General features: G+C 43.7%; 1 protein-coding gene across 5 annotated transcripts in view; it reads right to left on the bottom strand.

Annotated features, from left to right (window-relative positions):
* ralgapb (Ral GTPase activating protein non-catalytic subunit beta) overlaps nt 1-24,613 on the bottom strand; it is a 123,721-nt gene that overhangs the window by 89,858 nt on the left and 9,250 nt on the right. For 3 of the 5 annotated variants that reach the window (XM_086005931.1, XM_086005932.1, XM_086005933.1), the window contains exons 2-7: nt 21,197-21,423; nt 13,414-13,616; nt 12,423-12,586; nt 7,434-7,620; nt 6,037-6,168; nt 5,210-5,388 (exon numbers count right to left, since the gene is read on the bottom strand). In XM_086005931.1, coding sequence (XP_085862057.1) covers nt 5,210-5,388; nt 6,037-6,168; nt 7,434-7,620; nt 12,423-12,586; nt 13,414-13,616; nt 21,197-21,382 — 1,051 coding nt within the window. In that variant the 5' untranslated portion in view covers nt 21,383-21,423. Of the gene's footprint in view, nt 1-3,208; nt 3,254-5,209; nt 5,389-6,036; nt 6,169-7,433; nt 7,621-12,422; nt 12,587-13,413; nt 13,617-21,196; nt 21,424-24,613 lie in introns of all 5 variants that reach the window. The other 2 variants (XM_086005929.1, XM_086005930.1) reach the window with 1 other exon arrangement.

Here is a 24,613-nt window from a genome sequence, read left to right as displayed (position 1 = left end):
ATGTCAGGAAGCACTTCTTCACACAAAGGGAGGTGGAAATCTAGAACTCTCTCCCAAAAAGTTGTAGAGGCTGGGGGGGTCAACTGAAAACTTCAAAACTGAGATTGATAGATTTTTGTTAGGCAAGGGTTTTAAGGGCTACGGGTTTCAAGGTGGGTATATGGAGTTAAGACAGATCAGCCATGATCTAATTGAATGGCGGAACATGCTTGAGGGGCTGAATGGCCTCCTCCTGTTGCTATATTCCTTTCCATATTTATCTTCTCCTCTTGTGCACAGATGACCAGGGACATCTCTGCATCCTAGATACCTAGCCTCCACAGGTACAAAAGGTAATCAAACAGGTTAATGAAATGTTGAAATAACAACAGAAAATGCTGGAAATACTCAGCAGGCCAAGCAGCATCCGTGGAGAGAGAAACAGAGTTAACGTTTCAGGTCTGGGACCCTTCATCAGAACTGGAAAATAATGAAATGTTCACCTTTATGTCAAAGGGGCTGGATTTGAAGAGCAAGGAAGCAATGCTTCAGCTGTATAAAGCCTTGGTCAGACCCCACCTGGAGTGCTGAATTCAGTTCTGGGCACTGAACCACAGGAAAGATATATTGGCCTTGGCGGGGGCACAGCACGGATTCACCACAATGATACTAGTGCTTTAAAGGTTAAAGTACGAAGACAAGTTGTGTAAACATAGCTTGCATTCTCTTGAGTTTAGAAGGTTGAGGGGTGCTTTAACTGAGGTCTTTAAAATGATGAGGGGATTCAATAGGGTAGATAAAAAAGAAATGATTTTCTCTGGCGGGGGACACTAGAACATGCAATCTTAAAATTAGAGCCTGGTCATTTAGGAGTGAAATTAGGAAGCACTTTTTCCACACAAAAGATAGTGGAAATATGGAACACTCCCCCCTAAATGTGCCTGCGCTGGCTCTTTAAAAGAGCTATCCGATTAGTCCCATTCCCCTGCCCTTCCCCCACAGCCCCGCAAATTTTCACTTGGAAGTGTATATCCGATTCCCTTTTGTCCCAGTGTTTTTCCACATTTTCTACTGCGTGCATGTTTCAGCATTTCCTAATTTTTTCACACATCAGTGATGCCCTCAACCATCAGATGACCTACCAACAAACACTGTCAAAACTCACACGTTGGCTGTGATATCAGAGGGCACCTGTCACCGGTGCTCCATACCCTGCAGTGTCAATGCCTTTAGGTTTGTTTTGAAGATATTAAGGGGAACAGATAGGGTAGATAGAGAGAAACTATTTCTGCTGGCTGGGGAGTCCAGGATTAGGGGCCATCTTCTAAAAATTAGAGCCAGACCTTTCAGGAGTGAAGTTAGGAAACACTTCGACACACAAAGGGTGGGAGAAGTTTGGAACTCTCTTCCGCAAACGGCGAGTGATGCTCGATCAATTGTTAATTTTAAATCGGAGATTGATAGATTTTTTTTAACCAGAGGTATTAAGGGATACGGAGCAAAGGCGGGTATATGGAGTTAGGTCACAGATCAGCCATGATCTAATTGAATGGCGGAACAGGCTCGAGGGGCTCAATGGCCTCTTCCTGTTCCTATGTTCCTAGAAGAGGGGCAGGGAGAAAACTGGAGAGAGAGAAAAAATTTACTTCAAAAGTGATAAGGCATGGAAGCTCTAATAATATTGAAGGTATCACTTCACTAAAACCTACTCCGCCTCAAGACTTCAGATTTAGCTTTCAAATAATTACACTGCATGTGGCAACAGCTTCCACCTAGTTCTTAGTCAGCAATACCATTGAACTGTGAAATGAGAATCATCAGCATCAGTGTACAGCAATTAATATTCATTTATACAAAAGGAGAAACAGAAAATTTGGGGAAAAAAGGAGAAAAATCAGTGTTCTCCTGCATTGTCAACTTTTGTGGAAACAACTTAAAGATGCAGTATTCTTATAGATCGGCCTGAAAAGCTATTTTAAAAAATCCTGCCATTCCATAGCCCACATTAGATAAAAGTGAAGACCAGTTGGAAAGTTGGAGATAACAATGTGCACTGAGTGGATTGTGCATACTGATTAGCAAATCACTATTCAGAACACTAAAGTATGATGCCCTTAAGCCAGACAGGACCACAAGAGATTTCTTCCTACCAAAAACGTTGTAAAATCTGGTCTACAAGTCATAGCTTTACAGCACAAAAACAGGCCATTTGGCCCAACTGGTCTATGCCAGTGTTTATGATTCACACGAGACTCCTCTTCCCGTACTTCATCGCACCCTACTCAAGTTTTTATGACCTGTAACTTGGAAGTGTGATCTTTACCGACCTGCAGTGTAGGTGGGACAGTATCGGAATACACAGCCAAATTAGAAAATGTTTCACATTAGAAAATCAAAATGACACAACTGCTCTACATTTCACTACCACACACAATTATAAGTAATGGGTTTTGTGGTCAGACTAATAATTTGACTCAGCGGGGGTCAGGTAATACACAGGCTTTGCGTTAAGGCAGGATGTGAAATGGACATAGAACCCACGAGTTTCAGTGAGGAAATTCATGTTTTATTCAGTGTGGTCTGCAATTCCCCAATATCTAAAGATATTGAGTAGCTTTAAATTTAACCAATGACGTGAACTCATCATCTTTGCAAATGAGAGCAAAGACTAGAGAAATGGACAGGAATCTGGGCGCATTCTAGAGCTTCATTCTCATTCTGGTAATATGCTGGTTAATATATTAGCAAAAACAAATTGAATAGGATTCTAGGGAGTAGGTGCATAAGATTATCCAACCGATCACATTGACTCAAATGCTAAATATCTGCAGCCAAAGCAAAGTTTGGTATTTAATTGATAACAGCACTTAAACATGGATTAAATGTGCTGCATTTAAACAATTACGATGACTGCAATTTGTAGCACGTTACATACTATACAGCACGCCACTCTTGTACTGTAATGCCTCTGCATTTATAAACCATTCAGTAAGTGAATTGATGCTTCAAAATTGTCAATTACAGGTCAGGCAAGAAAATGTAACTGTAAAAATGGGAGTGTCGTGCCTGCATCTGCGCGGCCATATTAAACCGAATACTGCAGCTTTAAAAATCCTGCGTTTAATATAAATCAGATTGGCAGGAAACGAGGAGTGCATTGGTAACCCTTATACCAGCTTCAATGTTACTGATCAATGGTGGAATCTGCTAAATGCTTAAGACTTTATACCATAAGGGGGTAACCTTTCCCGAATGATATTGGTCCTTGCAATGCCTATGAAACAAAAAGAAGCATGGTGCTGTTGAAAAATATACAAGTTGTTTTCAGTAAATGAAGCTTGAAAATAAGGTTTCTAAAACTTAAAACTTGGCTGGAGACCGACGATACCACCACCTTTCTCCAGCTACTTACCAAGTAATCCAAAAGTTCCACTTAATTCCGCTTAGGAAGTGCCAGACATGCGGCGTATATATATTGACAAATACAAAACTGCTCTAACTGAACGCAAACCCCTAATTAGAGCTGCAAGTGGAAGCCAAATAATTTTGAGGATATAGGACATGCGTCAGTTTTCAATACAATGCAACAAGCTACCCAATAATTGTAGGTAGTGCAGGATTACACGTGACAGGATGGGAGAGAGTATAGTTTGCACACTCACCATAATATGTATACGCTAGAACAGGCCACAGTACATAGAAAATAAGATGTATGGAAAGATTATTACATTCTCCACCCATGTAATCTTTAAGGAGCCATCTGCTAATTTAAAATTGTCTATTTGCTATCTCTAATCCACCTTTCTATTGCCCTGTTGCCTCTTCCAATTTCTTACTTATCTTCAACCTACATTTCTATAGCACCCAGCCCTCACGACTGTTCTGTTTGCATGTGCTTCTGATTTGCCTTTAGAATCATTTCCACCTCCTTAGCCAGGAAATGTGGTCCAGATTTCATGATTTCATGTCTGGGGGCGTATTTTCTATTCCTTTTTAATAGAAGAAATTAATGGTTTTACAGTACAAGGAATTGCTTGGACTCTTCAACAACCAATGTTGGAGCTGACCCGGAGGCCCTAGAGTACAGTCTCCATTCCTGCTACCAGTGACATCAATTATGGGGAATACCCTGGGGCAGCTTCATAGCAAACAGCCAGGGCTCATGACCTCAAACCAGGCTGAGCTGTGCCGTGGAGCCATCCGGTTCCAGACAACCATCCGACAGGTTGGGGCCTGCAGAATTCCCAGCCTATACCATGGCTTCCTAGGATTGTGCTGCCTTCGAGCGACTCTCGGCCCTTTCTCAAATAGCGGTCCCCTGCCGTTTATAGGGTGCTCCTCTGGGATGCGCTCCGCAAGTGAAGTCAGCAGAGTTGCCCAGTAAAGGAGATCCGATTCCAGTTTTTGAAAAATCCCCAAATTCCAGGTAGACCATAATTTTTCTTTTATAAAAAGAGGGAGTAGTTGGAACTTTCCCATAGTTTCCCTCACTTTAAATCTGTGCTTAATTAAAGTGAGAAATGTTTAGTGTTTTAGTTTAATGTAAAGTAGCCCTGCGCTACACACAGAATACAGGAAACTGTATTGTTGTTTACACATAGGGAACAGAAATGAGGAGATATTTTATGGTCTACTATCCAATAAAAATACTCATCTGGGGTTGCTTTGCTGGATGCACTTTATTAGAAAAGTACTTCATAAAATGCAACTGCTTCATTTGATGAAACTGCTAAACAGCAGAAAGCAGAGCAAGATTAAATTATGGCGTGCACAGCATTTTCACCTACTCTCTCCCACAGTCAAGAACAGGAAAGGGAGAGGGAAAGCAAAGTGGTCTCAATTTAGAACGTATCTGAATCAATAGAAAACAAGAAATGACAACTTGGTGCCTCCGTGGCACTGTGGTTTAGAACACCAATGTGCTTTATTGCAGCATGGAGCAGCATGAATGTGTGTCTGAGAACAGCTACAAACTGATGCACCACTAGAGAGGAGCATCGAGCAAAAGCCAGACATTGTTCAACAGTGAGGGAGGTGAAGTTAAAGGGCACACCACGCTCCGGCTCAACGCACGGTTCATGGTGGCATTGGTTAAGGCGCGGGAAAGGGATGTCTGCTCAATGTTTTCATTGAGGAATGGTGCTTCGTCCAGCGAGACTTAAAAAAAATATAAACAAAAACAGAACATTAAAATGAGTATTAAAGCAAAACATTGAAAACCTAAAGTTACCTAGAAAGGCGTCCACCAGGCAGCTGATCCCACGCATGGCTCGGAAGAAGATTTGAGGCAGCTGCTTGAGGCACGGGTGCTGTATCATTTCCTGGGCCATCCCACTGACACTCAAAAGCTGCTCCTGGAATTTTGGTGTGGTGCTTATTATGGCTGGGTTGCTCAGATCCACTGGATTGCTGAAGTGAAATAATAAAAGGATTTAAAAAAAAGTAGAAAATATAATTCTCTCAGAGCAAAATGGATGTGATTTATTTACCGTATTCTGAAATGAACACTATCCACACAGATCAAAACTACTTTCTAAATTTCTTCTCATGGTTACAGCTGAATCTGTTTACAATGTTTTGACGGGCTGAATGGGGAAAGGCTATTACCTCTGATTGGGCAGTCAGTGGCGAGGGGGCAATTTAACAATGCAGATGGTTGTTGGAGCATGGAATGCTTTGCCACAGTGAATAGTTGAGGCAGAGACCGTTGCATCTTTTAAAGGAAAGGTGGATAAACATTTGAAGCAGAGGAAGGTATAGGGCTATGGGGAAAAAGAGCCGTGTACTTTTGGATTGCTTTAGGGAAAAACCAACACAACCACGGTGGGCTGAATGGCTTCCTTCTGTGCTGTAAACTTCGACGGTTCGATAACAATATGCTAATTTTTTTATTACAAAGTCATTCAGAGTGAATGTTTCACCAGAGATAAACTTATTCTAATCAGGAAGGCCACTGGCTTTGCAAAAGGTATTATCAGTTTGTATCAGCAGCCTAAAAGGAGGTCCATGTATGTTTAATAGCCCTTATATGCACCCACAGAATATATACACTCTCACCTAAGCATGTGTAAAATACGAAACCAAGTCTGTGCAATGCAATCATTGTCCATTTCTGTTGGAATCAGGTTTGCATCTTCATCTGGAACTTTGAATGGAGGGAACGAGGGACCGTAGGTAAACCGCAGTAGCCTATTAGAAAGAGAAACAACACTTAAATGCAATTAAAGAGTGGCTTCTGTTCCATACCAAAAGTAGTAACTTCACATCTCCACTACACCTACTCATGACCTGGGATCATGTTTTTCTATTGGTTATTAAACTTTAATTTTCCAAATATATTCACTAAATGATTGGCTTGTAACAATTTATAATTCAGCACATACCCAAGGTATGATAAAACCTCAACCAGGGAAGTGTGTGGTGTAGTGGATTGGCATACGGTTCTCTTACTTTGGGATCCAAACTTGCATTTGACTCGCACTAATGGAAAGTCGCCCCACTCTTTGCCGCCTATAAAGGTCTCAAATGAAAGATGGTTAGAACAGTCTCAGTTCAGGTCCTTGGGATGTTTTGTCGGCTGTGGCTCAGTGGGCAGCACCCTCGCCTCTGAGTCAGAAGGTTGTGGGTTCAAGTTCCACTCCAGAGACTCGAGCACAAAATCTAGGCTGACACTCCAGTGCAGTGCCGAGGGAGCGCCGCACCGTCGGAGGGGCAGCGCCGAGGGAGCGCCGCACCGTCGGAGGGGCAGCGCCGAGGGAGCGCCGCACCGTCGGAGGGGCAGCGCCGAGGGAGCGCCGCACCGTCGGAGGGGCAGCGCCGAGGGAGCGCCGCACCGTCGGAGGGGCAGCGCCGAGGGAGCGCCGCACCGTCGGAGGGGCAGCGCCGAGGGAGCGCCGCACCGTCGGAGGGGCAGCGCCGAGGGAGCGCCGCACCGTCGGAGGGGCAGTGCCAAGGGAGCACTGCACTCAGAGATGCCGTCTTTCGCACGAGACGTTACACCGAGGCCCTGTCTGCCCTCTTGGGATCATTCGAAGAAAAGCAGGGGAGTTCTCGGTGTCCTGGCCAACATTTATCGCTCAACCAATATCACAAAAAAAAAATCTGGCCATTTATCTCATTGCTGTTTGTGGGATCTTGCGGTGAGCAAATTGACTGCTGTTTCCTATGTTACAACAGTGACTACACTTCAAAAAGTACTTCATTGGCTGTAAAGTGCTTTGGGATGTTCGCTGGTCATGAAAGGCGCTATAGAAATGCAAGTTCTTTCTTTTTTTCTTTACTTCAATGGCACCATATAAATGCAAGTTATTTTTGCAGTTAGTTTACTAATTTTGAAAAGCACATGGTCATAAAGAATACAGCTTATTAAAAGGTTAGTTGTAATCACTCTCTGTCCAGCTTTGGGGCAAATTGATTTTGCAGTCCATGGCATAAATAAGTCTCGAGATACTAACCTAGAGGTCAGTGCACAGATGACCTTACTCCACTGCTCCACCACAGCTGGGTGATGCCTCCAGTTGGCCAACATTTCTCGAGCAGTCTTCCAGTATGGTGGTGTTGGGAAACACCGTGTACAAGCCAGGAACCAGACTTCAAAGAGTACACCAATCAACTTATCAGCAAGATTTTCCGCTAGTCCTCCTAAAGAGAAGCAAATTAATCTTGAAAGCCACAATACATTTTTCTTATTGAACATATACTTGAAAAGGAAATATTTGCAGGGCTATGGGGAAGGAGCGAGTGAGTGGGAGTAATGGGATAGCTCTTTCAAAGCCAGCACAAGCACGATGGGCTGAATGGCCTCCTTCTGTGCTGTAAAATTCTATGATTAATGACTACAAAGGTAGAAAGTACAGCCAATTACAGTAACTGTTTAAAAAAATGTATACCTGTTCTGAAAGAAAATGCAACACGCAGTGGTTCTGTAATAACCTAGACCATTGGTTACCATACAATCAAGGTTTCAGTATCAAGACTACCCAGTGCTTAAATTCTAGCTTCACGGTGCGAAAACTGTATATCCCTGCATATCCCTGCATATCCTGGATTAATAACCAGTCTTAAACGTTGATATGCAATAGTTGATCTGATCTATTGAGATCGATCACTGCTCAGACCGCCTCAGACTGAAAATCAGATTTCTTCAGCAAGGATGGGGTCAGCAAACTAATGTTGCTGTCTCCACCTGAACTTTATGGGTAACAAGGCAAGATGGAATGGAGGGGGCTGTGTACAGGATAATGGGAATATAGAAACATGGGAACAGGAGTAGGCCATTCAGTCAAATAATCTGTACCTCAACTTCATTTACCTGCCTTGTTCCATGTCCCTCGATATCCTCACAACAAAAATCGATCGATCTCAGCCTTGAAAATTTCAATTGACCCCCAGCATCCACTTTTGGGGAGCAAGTTCCAGATTTCCACTCACCTTTATGTGAAAAAAGTGCTTCCTGGTTTCACTCCCAAAGGCCCCAGCTCTAAATTTAATCCTTTCCAATAAAATACTAAGTAAGACACAATTTGTTGACTTAACACACAACAGTCATACTGTTTTTGGGTTTAGAGTAAGGTTCTGAAAACTCAGTCACGTGGTTTGAAACTAGGATCAATTGATAAACCAACCAGTTGACAGGCATGTCTCCACAATTCCAAGTCCCAGTTCCCTGCAGACAACCTGTGGGGAGGGCCCCTTCTACTAGGGCCATACAGTACTGGAGTATATAACAGAAACCCACCTGGCAATATTTGCCTCAGGAACATCAGGACTACAGCTTTTACTGCCTCTTGATTGATCTCTACCTCCTGGGGCAGTGATTATTGGACCAGTGTAACTATTGGAAGTTAACTAAGAAACATTACCTGACAACAAGGCAGAGGAACATGTTCACACAGGTCAAGATGGATCCGGACATGATCTTCTGCAAGAACATCTGTGGGAAGGCTGGGGGCGACGACGGGGAAGATGCACGGGGGGGACGACACATGGGGGGGGGGGGGGAACGAAAGGGATAGAGAGGGGGGAGAGAGGGGGGGGAGAGGGGGGGGAGAGGGGGGGGAGAAAGGGAGAGAGAGGGGGGAGAAAGGGAGAGAGAGGGGGGAGAGAGAGGGGGGAGAGAGGGGGGAGAGAGGGGGGAGAAAGGGAGAGAGAGGGGGGAGAAAGGGAGAGAGAGGGGGGAGAAAGGGAGAGAGAGGGGGGAGAAAGGGAGAGAGAGGGGGGAGAAAGGGAGAGAGAGGGGGGAGAAAGGGAGAGAGAGGGGGGAGAAAGGGAGAGAGAGGGGGGAGAAAGGGAGAGAGAGGGGGGAGAAAGGGAGAGAGAGGGGGGAGAAAGGGAGAGAGAGGGGGGAGAAAGGGAGAGAGAGGGGGGAGAAAGGGAGAGAGAGGGGGGAGAAAGGGAGAGAGAGGGGGGAGAAAGGGAGAGAGAGGGGGGAGAAAGGGAGAGAGAGGGGGGAGAAAGGGAGAGAGAGGGGGGAGAAAGGGAGAGAGAGGGGGGAGAAAGGGAGAGAGAGGGGGGAGAAAGGGAGAGAGAGGGGGGAGAAAGGGAGAGAGAGGGGGGAGAAAGGGAGAGAGAGGGAGAGATGAGGGTGGAGAGGGACAAAGGGAGAGAGAGAAACACGAGAAGGGAAAAGGAGAGACACAAGGGAGGGAGCGCGAGAGAGAGAGAGAAAGAGAGAAACGAAGGGAGAGAGGGAGTGAGAGACACATAGGAGTGGGGGGTGGAGAGAACGAGAGAGAATGAGAGAGAGAGAGAGACACATTCACAGACATGGGGATAGATAAGACACACAGGCACGAGGAGAGACACCCATGGGGGAGACACAGACAGACACGGGGAGGGGGGGGGGGGGGCTCGGCTCAAGGCCACAACTATTGTGCACCAGGCAGGAGCAGTGGAGGCTCTCCAACAGGTAATGTTGTAAGTAATTGATTTAAAAATATCTTTGTAGGTTTATGGTAGTTTAATTTTGTACATACAGAACAGACTATTCAACTGAGCTGAGCTTCCACCTCCGTAACATCGCCCATCTCTCCATCTGCCACAGCTCACGTGCTGCCGAAACCCTCATAGAAACACACAATGGTTACAGCATAGGAGCCCATTCGGCCCGTCGAGCCCGTTCCGGCTCAATGCAAGAGCACTTCAGCTAGTCCCACTCTCCCGCCCTTTCCCCGTAGCCCTGCAAATGTTTTCTCATCAAGTACTTATCCAACTCCCTTTTGAAAGTCACGATTGAATCTGCCTCCACCACCCTTTCAGGCAGTGCATTCCAGATCCTAACCACTCACTGCGTAAAAAAGTTTTTCCTCATGTCGCCTTTGGTTCTTTTGCCAATCACCTTAAATCTGTGTCCTCTGGTTCTCGACCCTTCCACCAATGGGAACAGTTTCTCTCTCTCTACTTTGTCCAGACCTTTCATGATTTTGAACACCTCGATCAAATCTCCTCTCAGCTTTCTCTGCTCTAAGGATAACAACCCCAGCTTCTCCAGTCTATCCACATAACTGAAGTCCCTCATCCCTGGAATCGTTCTCGTAAATCTTTTCTACACCCTCTCTAAGGCCTTCACATCCTTCCAAAAGTGCGGTGTCCAGAATTGGACACAGTACTCCAGCTGGGGCCGAACCAGTGTTTTATAAAGGTTCATCATAACTTCCTTGCTTTTGTACTCTATGCCTCTATTTATGAAGCCCAGGATCCCGTAAGCTTTTTTAACCACTTTCTCAACCTGCCCTGCCACCTTCAACGATTTGCACACATATACCCCCAGGTCTTTCTGTTCATGCACCCACTTTAGAATTGTACCCTTTAGATTATATTGCCTCTCTTCGTTCTTCCTACCAAAATGTATCACTTCGCACTTTTCTGTGTTAAATTTCATCTGCCACGTGTCCGCCCATTCCACCAGCCTGTCTATGTCTTCTTGAACATAGACAGCCTGGTTCCATTCTTATCTATCTAATCGTAACCAGAGAATCACCTGCAACGGCTTCTCTTCCTGCTCCCGCGTCGTTACCTCTGGTGTCCCCCAAGGATCTATCCTTGGCCCCCTCCTATTTCTCATCTACATGCTACCCCTTGGCGACATCATCCGAAAACACAGCATCAGTTTCCACATGTACGCTGATGACACCCAGCTCTACCTCACCACCACATCTCTCGACCCCTCCATGGTCTCTAAATTGTCAGACTGCTTGTCTGACATACAGTTCTGGATGAGCAAAAATGTTCTCCGATTAAATATTGGGAAAACCGAAGCCATTGTTTATGGTCCCCACCAAAAACTCCGTTCCCTAACCACTGACTCCATCGCTCTCCCTAACATGTCTGAGGCTGAACCACACTGTTCGCAACCTTGGTGTCATATTTGACCCCAAAATGAGCTTCCGACCACATATCCACATATAAAATTCTGGCAGGACTGGACAAACTAGATGCAGGGAGGATGTTCCCGATGGTCGGGGAGTCCAGAACCAGGGGTCACAGTCTAAGGATAAGGGGTAGGCCTTTTAGGACAGAAATGAGGAGGAATTTCTTCACCCAGAGAGTGGTGAACCTGTGGAATTCTCTACCACACAAGGCAGTAGAGGCCAATACATTAAATATATTCAAGAAGGAGTTGGATATATTTCTTAAGGCTGAAGGGATCAAGGGATATGGGGAGAAGGCAGGGACCGGGTACTGAACTTGGATGATCAGCCATGATCGCATTGAATGGCGGAGCAGGCTCGAGGGGCCGAATGGCCTACCCCTGCTCCTATCTTCTATGTTTCTATCCGCAGCATAACAAAGACCGCCTATTTCCACCTCTGTAACATCGCCCGTCTCCACCCTTGTGTCAGCTTATCCGCTGCTGAAACCCTCATCCATACCTTTGTTACCTCTAAACTTGACTATTCCAACGACCTCCTGGCTGGCCGCCCACATTCCACCCTACATAAACTTGAGGTAATCCAAAACTCGGCTGCCTGTGTCCTAACTTGCACGAAGTGCCGTTCACCCATCACCCCTGTGCTCGCTGACCTACATTGGCTCCCGGTTAAGCAGCACCTCGATTTCAAAATTCTCATCCTTGTTTTCAAATCCCTCCATGGCCTCGCCCCTTCCTATCTCTGTAACCTCCTAGATCTCTGAGCTCCTCCAATTCTGGTCTCTTGCGCTTTCCTGATTTTCTTCACCCACCATTGACAGTCATGCCTTCTGTTGCCTAGGCCGTAAGCTCTGGAATTCATTCCCTAAACCTCGCCGCCTCTCTCCTCCATTAAGACGCTCCTTAAAACCTACCTCTTTGACCAAGCTTTTGGTCACCTGTCCTAATAGCTCCTTATGTGGCTCAGTGTCAAGTTTTTGATAATCGCTCCTATGAAGCGCCTTGGGACGTTTTACTATGTTAAAGACGCTATACAAATGCATATTGTTGTTGGGGTTGCTGCCTGTATACTAACCTGGAACTGTCGGAGCTGCCAAAAGAGTGTCGTTAATCTGCAGTAGGAAGAGCAATAGTACTTCCCAGGTTTCCCTTGACATGTTTCCAGAGTCGCGTGCTAATTTCTGGACTGCTGCTAGAACCCGCAGGCACAGTGTGATCTGATTGTGCGCATACTCTGGTCTGAAAGCAAAAGATGATTTTTTTTTTTTTTAAAAACATGGTTAGGAACAGCATATTATGAACCAATGCAATATTTTAGTTCAATTTAGCTTGCTGATTTAAAAAAAAATGAATCTCTATCTATTTTCACACCATTAAATTCCTTTACCTCTTTCCCTGTACCACACATTATTCCCTGACCAGAAACATGGGCAGTAGACAGGTCGTTCAAGCCTCCAGCAATTCAGCTCTTCAACCGACTGCCAGGAAGCTCATGCGACGTGTTATTATGGATGTAATGCCACCAGATGAACCGGCTTCATTTTGTTGCAGCAATACAAATGTTGCCAGGTTAAACGGGACAAAAATGAGATTTTATGGCGTTCGTACTCAATTATAGTAAAGTATGCTGACAAAAGACTAGTCAGCCCTCCTTTTGGTCTGACTATGGAATATTTATTTCGGTCCCACTCTAGAACCTGCTGGTTCTGTTCTGTTCTCTGCTTTTACTGAATGCTTCAATGAGTCTGTATTTACTGTGATAGGCGCCAGTCTGTTCTGTGAGTTAACTTCAAAGAAAAGCTAAAGGAACTGCAATCTCAATGCACACGAGAGTACTTCTGAAAAAGATAAAAGGGGGAAAACTGTCAACCTTGGTGGGGTGTAAAACAGGCGGTAGGGAACAGCACCCGTTACTCACCCCACGTCGCTTCCTTCTCCACTGAAGTCCGTGGAAAGGAAAGTTGGGCAGGGTGTTTGATGGACGTCATTCCGCTACTGCCCATTTTACACTCCCACCAAAGCACAAAGTCTTTCAAATGAAGTCGCAAAGAGATATTTACACTTACCGGGGAACAAAAAGATTCTGTAGGTGTTTGAGAATAGTTTGCACGTATAAATTTGGTTCTTTGATAATGGGCTGAGGGATAGAGTCACGGCGAGCCACCAAAGCCATGATCCAGTCAGTGTAAACATCCACACACAGTTTTACCGTTTCCCCATCCAGAGGCAGAGTCAGTCCATAACACAGCACCTCCATGGTCCATTTTACCTGTCCAGGAGAATAAAGCACATCATCACTCTCTCTGTTCTGACGAAAGGTCATCGACCTGAAACGTTAACTGTTTCTCTCTTCACAGATGCTGCCTGACCTGCCGAGTTTCTCCAGCATTTTCTGTTTTTATTTCATCACTGTCTCTGTTTACAAACATTTTCCCGAGTTACCCCCATTAGAGCTCAACGGTTCCATTTAGCCTCATGCCACTGGGAGTCAGCATGGCCACTCTTGTCAACCAAGGACATACTTCTAGTTCAGTCACCAAGGAAGATGCTAATTCTCCAGCTGTGGTCAGAAGCACGCCCCAGCCAAATATTGCAAAGTTGAGTCAGGGGTCTCCAAAGCTTAAGGGAGAAGCCAAGCACATTCAAACACAATGTGTGACTGACTCCGTTCTGTGCATGATTGAGTTGTGATTGTAGCTGACAGTTATTTGAATCTATTAAGCACTGATAACTGCTCTTGGTGGTATTCAATGATCTGTTGAGTTGAGTAGTCAAGTCGATTGGAAACTTCAGAAAGATAGGTTAGGCCAGTTTAGCTCCCACTGCTGGAAAGACTACAGCGAGATAGAATACTGCATAGACAAAGGTTAATAAAATAACCCAGCGTACAGATCATGCACATTTATCATTTCCTTTTCATTCAAGGAGCTTGATAGCAGATCATCATATATATGTGTACTAGCTGATCTCCCATACCACTGCATGCATGGAATCAAGAACAAGTGCAGTCTTCAGGTGAAGTGCCGATAGATGGTAGCGGATAATTGGACTAGGGCATGCAGATGCACTATTATTTTTATATATCTATCTATATGGTCTCAAAGAAATTGTATTTTTTGAAGTCACCATGATAGTGAACGAGGGAAACCCGGTAGACATTGTCTACCTGACTTTCAAACAGCTTTTGATAAGGTACCGCATAAGAGGCTTCTGTACAAGACTGAGTCCTCAGGCATTAGTGGCAATCTATTGCGCTAGATTGAGAACTGACTGAAAGCCTGCAGGCAGAAAGTAGCTGTAGGTGGATTTGGATCTGCTTAGAGACCGGTTACCAGTGGTGTCCCGGAGGGATCGGTGTTAAGACTGTTGCTATTTACATTAATGATCTACATGTAGGTATTGTGGGGAATGATCTGCAACTTTGCAGATGATACTAAGATATGTACGAGAATCAGGACTGTAGACGAGGCTAGACTACTGCAAGCAGATCTAGATGCGCCAGAGGATGACCCGCGATTAGTAAAGGATGCAGTGTTGTGCATGTGGGCAGATGAATGCTGAACATACATTTACCCTTCAGGGGAAAGAACTATAGCCAGTGCAGAAAGAAAAAGATCTGGGCGTTCTAGTGCATAGATTTCTAAAGGTTCATGACCAATGTTGTGAAGCAATAACTAGTGTTGAATTTACAGGACAATTCACTACAAAACAAAGCATACATACAAGGTTCTGAGGGGGATTGACAGGGTAGATGCCGAGAGATTGTTTGCCCTGGCTGGAGAATCTAGAACTAGGGGTCAGTCTCAGGATAAGGGGTCGGCCAAAGAAGACGACGACGACTTGCATTTCTACAGCGCCTTTCACTACCACCGGACGTCTCAAAGCGCTTTACAGCCAATGAAGTACTTTTGAAGTGTAGTCACTGTTGTAATGTGGCAAAGACTGAGAAGAGGAGAGATTTCTTCACTGAGGGTGGTGAATCTTTGGAATTCTCTACCCGAAAGGGCTATGGATGCTAAGTCATTGAGTATATTCAAGGCTGAGATCGATAGATTTTTGGACTCTAGGGGAATCAAGGGATATGGGGATCGGGTGGGAAAGTGGAGTTGAGGTCAAAGATCAGCCATGATCTCATTGAATGGCGGAGCAGACTCGAGGGGCCATATGGCCGACTCCTGCTCCTAATTCTTATGGTCTTATGTCCTTGTGCAAGACCTTGTTTAGGCCTCAGTTGGAATACTGTGTCCAGTTTTGGTCTCCTCACATGGTGGGTGATATTGAGGCTTTGGAAAGGGTGCATAGGAGAGCCACAAAATTAATTCCCAGTTTAAAGTATTTCAGTTACCCAGACAGGCTAAAAGAACTGAAATTTTACACCTTTAGAGAAGCGCAGGCTTGAGGGTGATTTGATCAAGGTTTATAAGATGATGAAGGGTTGTGTAGACAAAAGGTTTCAACTAAATAGGTTAGGGAGGACCAGGGGTCACAATCTCAAGTTATGTAAAGGCAGATCTAGGCAAGATATCAGGAGGTGCTGCTTCTCTCGGATTGTGCAGTGAACGCTGATTCACTGGACCTGTATCTGGCTGAGGCGGAGATTTCAACTCCTCCTGTCAACTGCATATATCATTTAACATCAGCTGAGAAATTTGATCAATTATTAGATCATAGATGGAGTGCATCATTTTGTGAATTAATAAGTCTTCGTTTTTGATCTATTCAAAAATATATAAATTCACATTTCTATGACAGTTCCCAGGAGGGTTTGTGTTTTTAAAATAACCATTTGCCTCTGTGTCTTCCACTGGAGTGAACATGTGGTGTGTTATAGCAAGGTCACCCCCGGGGAATGAGTCTATAGACTACCATTTGCATCAATGTGCCTGGCCTGCATTCAGATGACTGAGAAACAATCTCTGATCAATGCTACAATTTTATGGCCACACTCCAAAGAGATCTATTTATGCCACTGCTTAAGCGAGACCATAAAGCAGCCACGTGAATAGGATTTCCAAACAACTGTTCATAAGAGACTAACTGGAATACTTTAGCATTTACAGTGCTTACACCTAGAATTTCCTGCTTTTTAATTCACACATGCTTTCTTTCTCCGCCCCTAACTATCTGGGGTCAGCAAATTGAGGAGTGCTACAATATTCTTTGTCCAAAATGTATAAGAACATAAGAAACAGGAGCAGGAGTAGGCCAATCGGCCCCTCGAGCCTGCTCCACCATTCAATAAGATCATGGCTGATCTGATCCTAACCTCAAATCTTCTATCACTCTGCATCCACCCGAACCCATGTGATCTCCCGGGAGAGGCGAAAAACCAGATAAAGACCCAATGGCCAATTTGGGAGAAAAAAATCTGGGAAATTCCTCTCCGACCCATCTAGGCGATCGAAATTCTTCCAGGAGATCACTCTGTCCCTATATTTTCTACAGTACTTACCTTCTGTAAAGGCGATCTCCACCCCAGCCAGGAACAGGAATAAAACCATCTCCTGAAATCTAACACAGAATTAGAACACAGTAGGAGCAGAACCAGGCTACATGGCCCCTGGGCCCACTCCACTACCCACAGGGCCATGACCATTCCGAACCTAGACTCATGTCCAATTTCCTGCCCGCTCCCCGTAACCCTTAATTCCCTTTACTTCTAGGAAACTATCTATTTCTGTTTTAAATTTATTTAATGATGTAGCTTCCACAGCTTTCTGGGGCAGCAAATTCCACAAACCTACCACCCTGAGTGAAGCAGTTTCTCCTCATCTCAGTTTTGAAAGAGCAGCCCCTTATTTTAAGATTATGCCCCCTAGTTCTAGTTTCACCCATCATTGGGAACATCCTCACCGCATCCACCCGATCAAGCCCCTTCACAATCTTATATGTTTCAATAAGATCGCCTCTCATTCTTCTGAACTCCAATGAGTAGAGTCCCAATCTACTCAACCTCTCCTCATATGACCACCCCCTCATCCCCGGGATTAACCGAGTGAACCTTCTTTGTACTGACTCGAGAGCAAGTATGTCTTTTCTTAAGTATGGACACCAAAACTGTATGCAGTATTCCAGGTGCGGTCTCACCAATACCTTGTACAACTGCAGCAATACCTCCCTGTTTTTATATTCCATCCCCCTAGCAATAAAAGCCAACATTCCATTGGCCTTCTTGATCACTTGCTGCACCTGCATACTAACTTTTTGAGTTTCATGCACCAGGACCCCCAGATCCCTTTGTACTACAGTACTTTCCAGTTTCTTGCCATTAAGATAATAACTTGCTCTATGATTTTTCCTGCCAAAGTGCATAACCTCACACTTTCCAGTATTGTATTCCATCTGCCAAATCTTAGCCTGTCTATGTCCCTTTGCAGGTTTTTTTATGTCCTCACTCACTACTTTCCCTCCCATCTTAGTATCATCTACAAACTTTGATATGTTACACTCGGTCCCCTCCTCCAAATCGTTAATATAGATTGTAAAGAGTTGGGGACCCAGCACTGACCCCTGCGGAACACCACTAGTTACTGGTTGCCAATCTGAGAACGAACCATTTATCCCAACTCTCTGCTTTCTGTTAGAGAGCCAATCCTCCACCCACGCCAGGATATTACCCCCAATCCCGTGATTTTTTATCTTGAGCAATAATCTTTTGTGTGGCACCTTGTCAAATGCCTTTTGGAAGTCTAAATACACTACGTCCACTGGTTCCCCTTTATCCACCCTGTATGTTACTTCCTCAAAAAACTCCAGCAAATTTGTCAAACATGACTTCCCCTTCATGAAACCATGCTGAGTTTGTCCTATTAAATTATGTTTATCCAAATGTCCCATTACTGTCTCCTTAATAATGGACTCTAACATTTTACCAACCACAGATGTTAGGCTAACAGGTCTATAGTTTCCAGCCTTCTGCCTACTACCCTTTTTAAATAAGGGTGTTACATTAGCAGTTTTCCAATCTGCCGGGACCTTTGCTGAGTCCAGTGAGTTTTGGAAAATTATTACCAATGCATCCACAATCCCTACCGCTACTTCCCTCAAGACCCTAGGATGCAAGCCATCAGGTCCAGGGGATTTATCCGCCTTGAGTCCCATTATTTTACCAAGTACCACTTCCTTAGTGATTTTAATCGTATTTAGTTCCTCCCCCCCTAGAGCCCCCTGTTTGTCCAGTGTTGGGATATTCTTAGTGTCCTCTACTGTAAAGACTGATACAAAATAATTGTTCAGTGTTTTTGCCATCTCCATGTTTCCCACCATTAATTTCCCGGTCTCATCCTCTAAGGGACCAACATTTACTTTAGCCACCCTTTTTCTTTTTATATAACTATAGAAACTTTTACTGTCTGTTTTTATATTTTTTGCTAATTTACTTTCATAATCTATCTTCCCTTTCTTAATCAATCTTTGTGTTATTTTTTGCTGTCTTTTAAAGACTTCCCAATCTTCCATCCTCCCACTAGATTTGGCTACCTTATATGCCCTTGTTTTTAGTCGGATACTATCCTTAATTACTTTACTTAGCCACGGATGGCTATCTTTTCTTTTACACCCTTTTTTCCTCAGTGGAATATATTTTTTTTGAAAGTTGTAAAATAACTCCTTAAATGTACACCACTGATCATGTACCATCTTACCCTTTAATCTATTTTCCCAGTCCACTCTAATCAATTCCACTCTCATACCTTCATAATCTCCTTTATTCAAGCTCAGCACGCTTGTTTGAGATCCAACCTTCTCACCCTCTAATTGAATATGGAACTCAACCATGTTATGGTCACTCATTCCAAGGGGATCCTTTACTAGGACATTTTTAATTAATCCTGTCTCATTACACAGGACCAAATCTAAGGTTGCTTGCCCCCTGGTCGGTTCAGTTACATACTGCTCAAGAAACCCATCCCTAATACACTCAATGAACTCATCCTCAAGGCTGCTCTGCCCAATTTGATTTGTCCAGTTACTATGATAATTAAAATCCCCCATAATTATAGCTGTTCCCTTATTACAAGCCTCAACTATTTGCTGATTAATACTCCATCCAACAGAGTTGCAACTGTTCGGAGGCCTATAGACTACACCCACTAGTGTTTTTTTCCCCTTATTATTCCTTATCTCCACCCAAACTGTTTCACTATCCTGCTCCTTTGACCCAATATCATTTCTCTGTATTATAGTGATACCTTCCTTTATTAACATAGCCACCCCACCTCCTCTCCCTTCCTGCCTGTCCTTCCCGATTGTTAAATAACCTGGTATGTTTAATTCCCAGTCATGGTCACCCTGCAGCCATGTTTCTGTAATGGCCACAAGATCATACCCATATGTCGTTATTTGTGCCGTTAACTCATTCATTTTGTTACGAATGCTACGTGCATTCAGATAAAGAACTTTCAAATATGTTTTGTAACACTTAGTTCCTGTTTTTTCTCTTTTTAGTACTTTACTTTCTACTCCATACCTTCTGTCCCTTCCTGACACATTCTGTTTTTTAATTCCCCCACTGCTACCTAAGTCTATGACCTTCTCTGTTGTCATTGCTATTATTTGCTCTCTAGAAACCTCCCCCCCACTAATTAGTTTAAAGCCCTCTCTACAGCCCTAGTTATATGATTCGCCAGGACTCTAGTCCCAGCACTGGCCAAGTGGAGTCCGTCCCAACGGAACAGCTCCCTCCTGTCCCAGTATTGGTGCCAGTGTCCCAAGAAGCAAAACCCATTTCTCCCACACCAGTCTTTGAGCCACGCATTACCTGTATAGGCAGGTAATATCTTGTGTGTAGTTATCAATAATGTCATTGGTCAAATTAAATGGTAACATGGTTCCTGAAGAGATCATCTTAGTCAGTGTGGCATCAAAGCTGCATTTAATACCATCAAACCGTGGATGGAAGATCTTCTGTAATACAGGAAACTTCGCGATATCCGGCACCGACCTGCTGCCAATCTATCAAAACTTCCGGATAGACCAGCGCTAATGTTGAAGGATACGGAGGTTTTCATCTTCGTATCTGACAACAAACACTGTTGCTTAGCAACAGCTTGTAAACACTTGGCCCGTACCTTGGAAGCGTCTCTGAAGCTGTTGCTAAGCTACAGAGGCGCTTTCCAGAGCCTGACTGTTTAAAAAATGCTAGAAGAAAAAAAACCTAACCAAAACGGCTGCTGATTTCTGCCGTTAGATCGAGGTTTCCGGACATACAACCTCCGGATAAACCAAAGTTTCCTGTAATGTTACACATCTTCAATTTCCATAGATTTCCCAATCTGTTTTTCTTGAATTAGAATGCACATTATATCTAACCTTCAATGAGTGCGCAGATAATTCTAGCTGTCATTCTTAAAGCCAAACTGCAGTGCAAGCTGACTGGACTTTACCCTACCGTTGTCTCCTACCTTGAGGTTCTCCCCTCAAGAAAAGGTCAAGAAATATGCTGTACTGGTTACCTCAGTGCACCAGCCCCTACCCTAAGGATCTTCCTTGCCATGCCAATTCTGCCCCTGATCCATGTAATCAGAGGTCTCCTATGTCTTGCATGTGTATCCTTTTTCAGCCATTTCCTGCTGCTGCTCACTTTATCCTCTTCATTTCCTCCAGATATTCCCCTTTTCATCTACCGCTTCTCCAATCTTTCCTCCCTACTCCTCAGCCTATCATCACTCTTGCTGGCATCCCAGGGTTGCGTCCCTCTTGATTGAGCAAAGAGGGGCGCAACATATAAGTTTGCTACCTTTTTATTGTACATTGTTAGGTTAGGATATTTTAAAAACAAAAGTGTTTACTCAAAAACTTCTTATTTGAACCTTAAAGTACAACACATTGATCAATCTTCAGGTGACTTGCCTCTTTGTCGGTTTTTAGAATGCTTTCATTGCTGGTTGCAGAGGAACTGTTCAGGCCCTGTCCCAGAGGACGTACCACAGCATGAGCCACATCTTTGCCAACATTGTTGGGATAGCTGTGCAGAACACTCATGTGCCCTCGGTCGCTCTGTATGACGAGCTGCAGAGACCGCCACTCTGAATACATGGTGCATCAGTACCACACGACCCACTCACTTCAACATCTGCCTGAAAGAGACGAGAATCAAACACCATCAACACAAGTTTTAAAGAAACATTTAAATCACATCATCCTTTTATCTTGCCACCAAACAAAGCCATATTGAAACTTTAGCACTTTCATGCCCAATATTACTTGGCCTCAACTAAAAACATTCCAAGATTTTCTTGAGTTAAATGGCTGGGACTCTAGCCATGTGGAATACCATTGGAAATATAATCATGATACGGGAGGTTTATGATTATAATATGATCTGACTTTTAAGAGCAAAATTTTCAGAAACAAATATTAGGCCTAACAAGCTATTCCCCTGTGATCACAATCCCACCTGCCTGCTTTATCACTATCAATTAATTCTCTCCCCAGGATCTCATCGAATTCCCTCTTGAACCCATTTATATTGTCTGTTTATCTGCTTGAATGGTAACTTACTCCACAAATGCAATAGTCTTTGCACAAAAAGATTTTCAGCTGACCTCCCAACTCCCTAATGTGCAGTCAAACGCAATTCAGAACTTCACAAGGTGCGAAAATTCATAGGGCTTTAATGGAAACACGAAGCCATGTCTGAGATTTCAAGGCATTACACTTAGCAAATTCTTCATAAACTGCTCGAACCTGCCTTTATCTGTTATTTCTTAAACACAGAAAATGGCTAAATGACACCAGTAACTGCACTGATAATTATGAGGTAGTTCAGTTCAAATTCATTGTTGCTGGTCAAATTTCTGGAATTCCCTACCCGACAGCATTACAGGAGTACCTCCACCAGACAGACTGCTGTGATTCAAGAAGGATGCCCACCACCAACTTCTCAAGGACAACTAGGGATGGGCAATAAAATGCCAGCCTTGCCAGCGACGCCCACACCCCGAGAATGAATTAAAAAAACCTCCTTTAATCCGTGTAGCAACAAGTCTAAAGCCAAATACAAAATCACCAAGCAAAATGTAACTAGCTTAAAATAGTCAGCCAGCCACTCCAGGACACACAGGTGGGTAGTAATGAAGGCTAATGACATGAAAAGTGAAAACACACTGGGACCTACACTGTAATTATACATTCAAATACTAAATGTCTCGGAGGTGGTTAGAGGTTGTAACTTATCAAGGTCAACTAGAGGAGTAACTTTGAGGGGTTTCAGGAGTATGTAACTGGGTCAGTCTTGGAGCTACCTTCCAGCTATATATTCCACGTATATTAACAAATTTCCTTTCCTCCAAACATCTTCCTACAGTGGGAAAACCAGGTCAGTCTTGGTTGGATCTTCTGCCACTCTGATGTACAATATCACTCTGTGAAATGCTGGAACACTTTGCTGCTGTCAACAAAAAGTAATGAAGCAAAGGATTTCAAATTCCAAAACATCTCCTGGCTCACCATCCACCGGACAACCAGCTCATTTTCATTCAAACAGACTTCCTTATAAACAATTACCTATTTACAAGTTATAATCAAGTCTACAAAACTGCTTCAGCATTCAACCATTATAAAAAACTCTCTGTATGCTTACTGAAGCGTGTTATAGTTATTGTTTGTTATGATGTATATGCTTTAAGGATATCTAGCTGCAGATAGTCTGGTAACAGGCATGTTGTCCAGACCAGCCGCTGACATGACATCCTGCTTTAGTGATATATAATGACTGGGACAATGGAAAGTCAGCAAAATTCCCAACTGATGTCAATTAAATGGAAATTCGTCATTAGTGGGAACGCTACACAAAATATCTTCCCCGAAACTGTCCATCATTCCAGAGGAAGGAAAATCAAGGGGCAGCACTTTATAATTAAAATATTCCCTAATTTTTGTACAAGATGATAAACTTACCTTAAATTTGACATGTTCTTGAAAACAAAATTTCTTGCTAGTATAGAGAACCTTGAAAAGGTCTTATCCCCACGATAGGGAATGTTCCCCTACGGTTCCATTGAAATAGCATGAGGCAAGACTTCAAGTGAGCCAGGTGCTCGGAGCCACTCAGCCCAGAAAGCATCAAAGTTTTTACACAGGGTATACGGCACAGAAACAGGCCATTCGGCCCAACCAGTCCAGGCCGGTGTTTATGCTCCACTCGAGCCTCCTCCTGTCTTTCCTCATCTAACTCTATCAGCATAACCCTCTATTCCCTTCTCCCTCATTTGCCTGTCCAGCCTCCCCTTAAATGCATCAATACTATTCGCTTCAACCACTCCCTGTGGTAACAAGTTCCACATTCTCACCATTCTCTAAGTAAAGAAGTTGCTCCTGAATTTCTCAGTGGATTTATTAGTGACTCTCTTATATTGATGGCCCCTAGTTTTAGACTGCCCCACAAGTGGAAACATCTTCTCTACATCTACCGTATAGAACCCCTTCCTAATTTTAAAGACCTCTATCAGCTCACCCCTCAGTCTTCTCTTTTTTTGGAGAAAAGAGCCCCAGCCTGTTCAATCTGTCCTGATAGTGCAAACTGAGGATATAACTTTCTCCAGTGCCTCGATATCCTTTGTAATATGGAGACCAGAACTATGCACAGTACTCCAAGTGTGGTCTAACCCTTGCTGACTTTACTGATATAAATATTCCCAATATGTAGACTACCTGCATCAGACCAAAGAGGAATAAGACAAAAACACTCAAGAGTTCAGGACATGGATGTAAATAAGCAAGTGGAATAAGCAGAAAGACCTCTTGACGTTTTATCTCGTTATTCTGAGTTCATGCAGTTAACTCTCATTTCCTTTAGGATTATCAAATGATTAATTTATATTGATCTGAATGGCACAGTGTACAACACAGCATGATCTGCACTTCTTCACTGAGAAAGATTTACAGGTTCTGACAGGTTCCAGCTAAGACTGAGGAGAAAATTTCTATGTAAAAAAATCTGAATATTACTCGCACATTATGGTAAATTTATACTTAAATACAAATCTTATCTCTCCTTAATTGACATTATAAAATGACTGCAGTTGAGAGATACAAAAGTAATTAAAAGTGTTGAGCATTATATAGTTCTTTCCAGACAAATCTTTATTTGTGCTGTTGGGTGTTAAAGTGCTTATAGTCCAGATGTGAAAACATTTCTTGCACCCACTATTTAGCTCTATTGAAATCATAGCAACAACATTGGTTACTCGGCGCAGAGAGACAGTGGGAGCTTGTACTGCAGTATTGGCTGGCAAGTCACAGCTTCCCATCGTTTAATGCTTGGTT

Source organism: Somniosus microcephalus, chromosome 13, assembly GCF_052327205.1.
Source record: "Somniosus microcephalus isolate GS21.2 chromosome 13, FLI_Smic_1.0, whole genome shotgun sequence".
NCBI classification, from domain to species: Eukaryota; Metazoa; Chordata; class Chondrichthyes; order Squaliformes; family Somniosidae; genus Somniosus; species Somniosus microcephalus.
The sequence above is the reverse complement of the archived record's forward strand: the minus strand, read 5'-3'. Positions and strand labels throughout refer to the sequence as shown.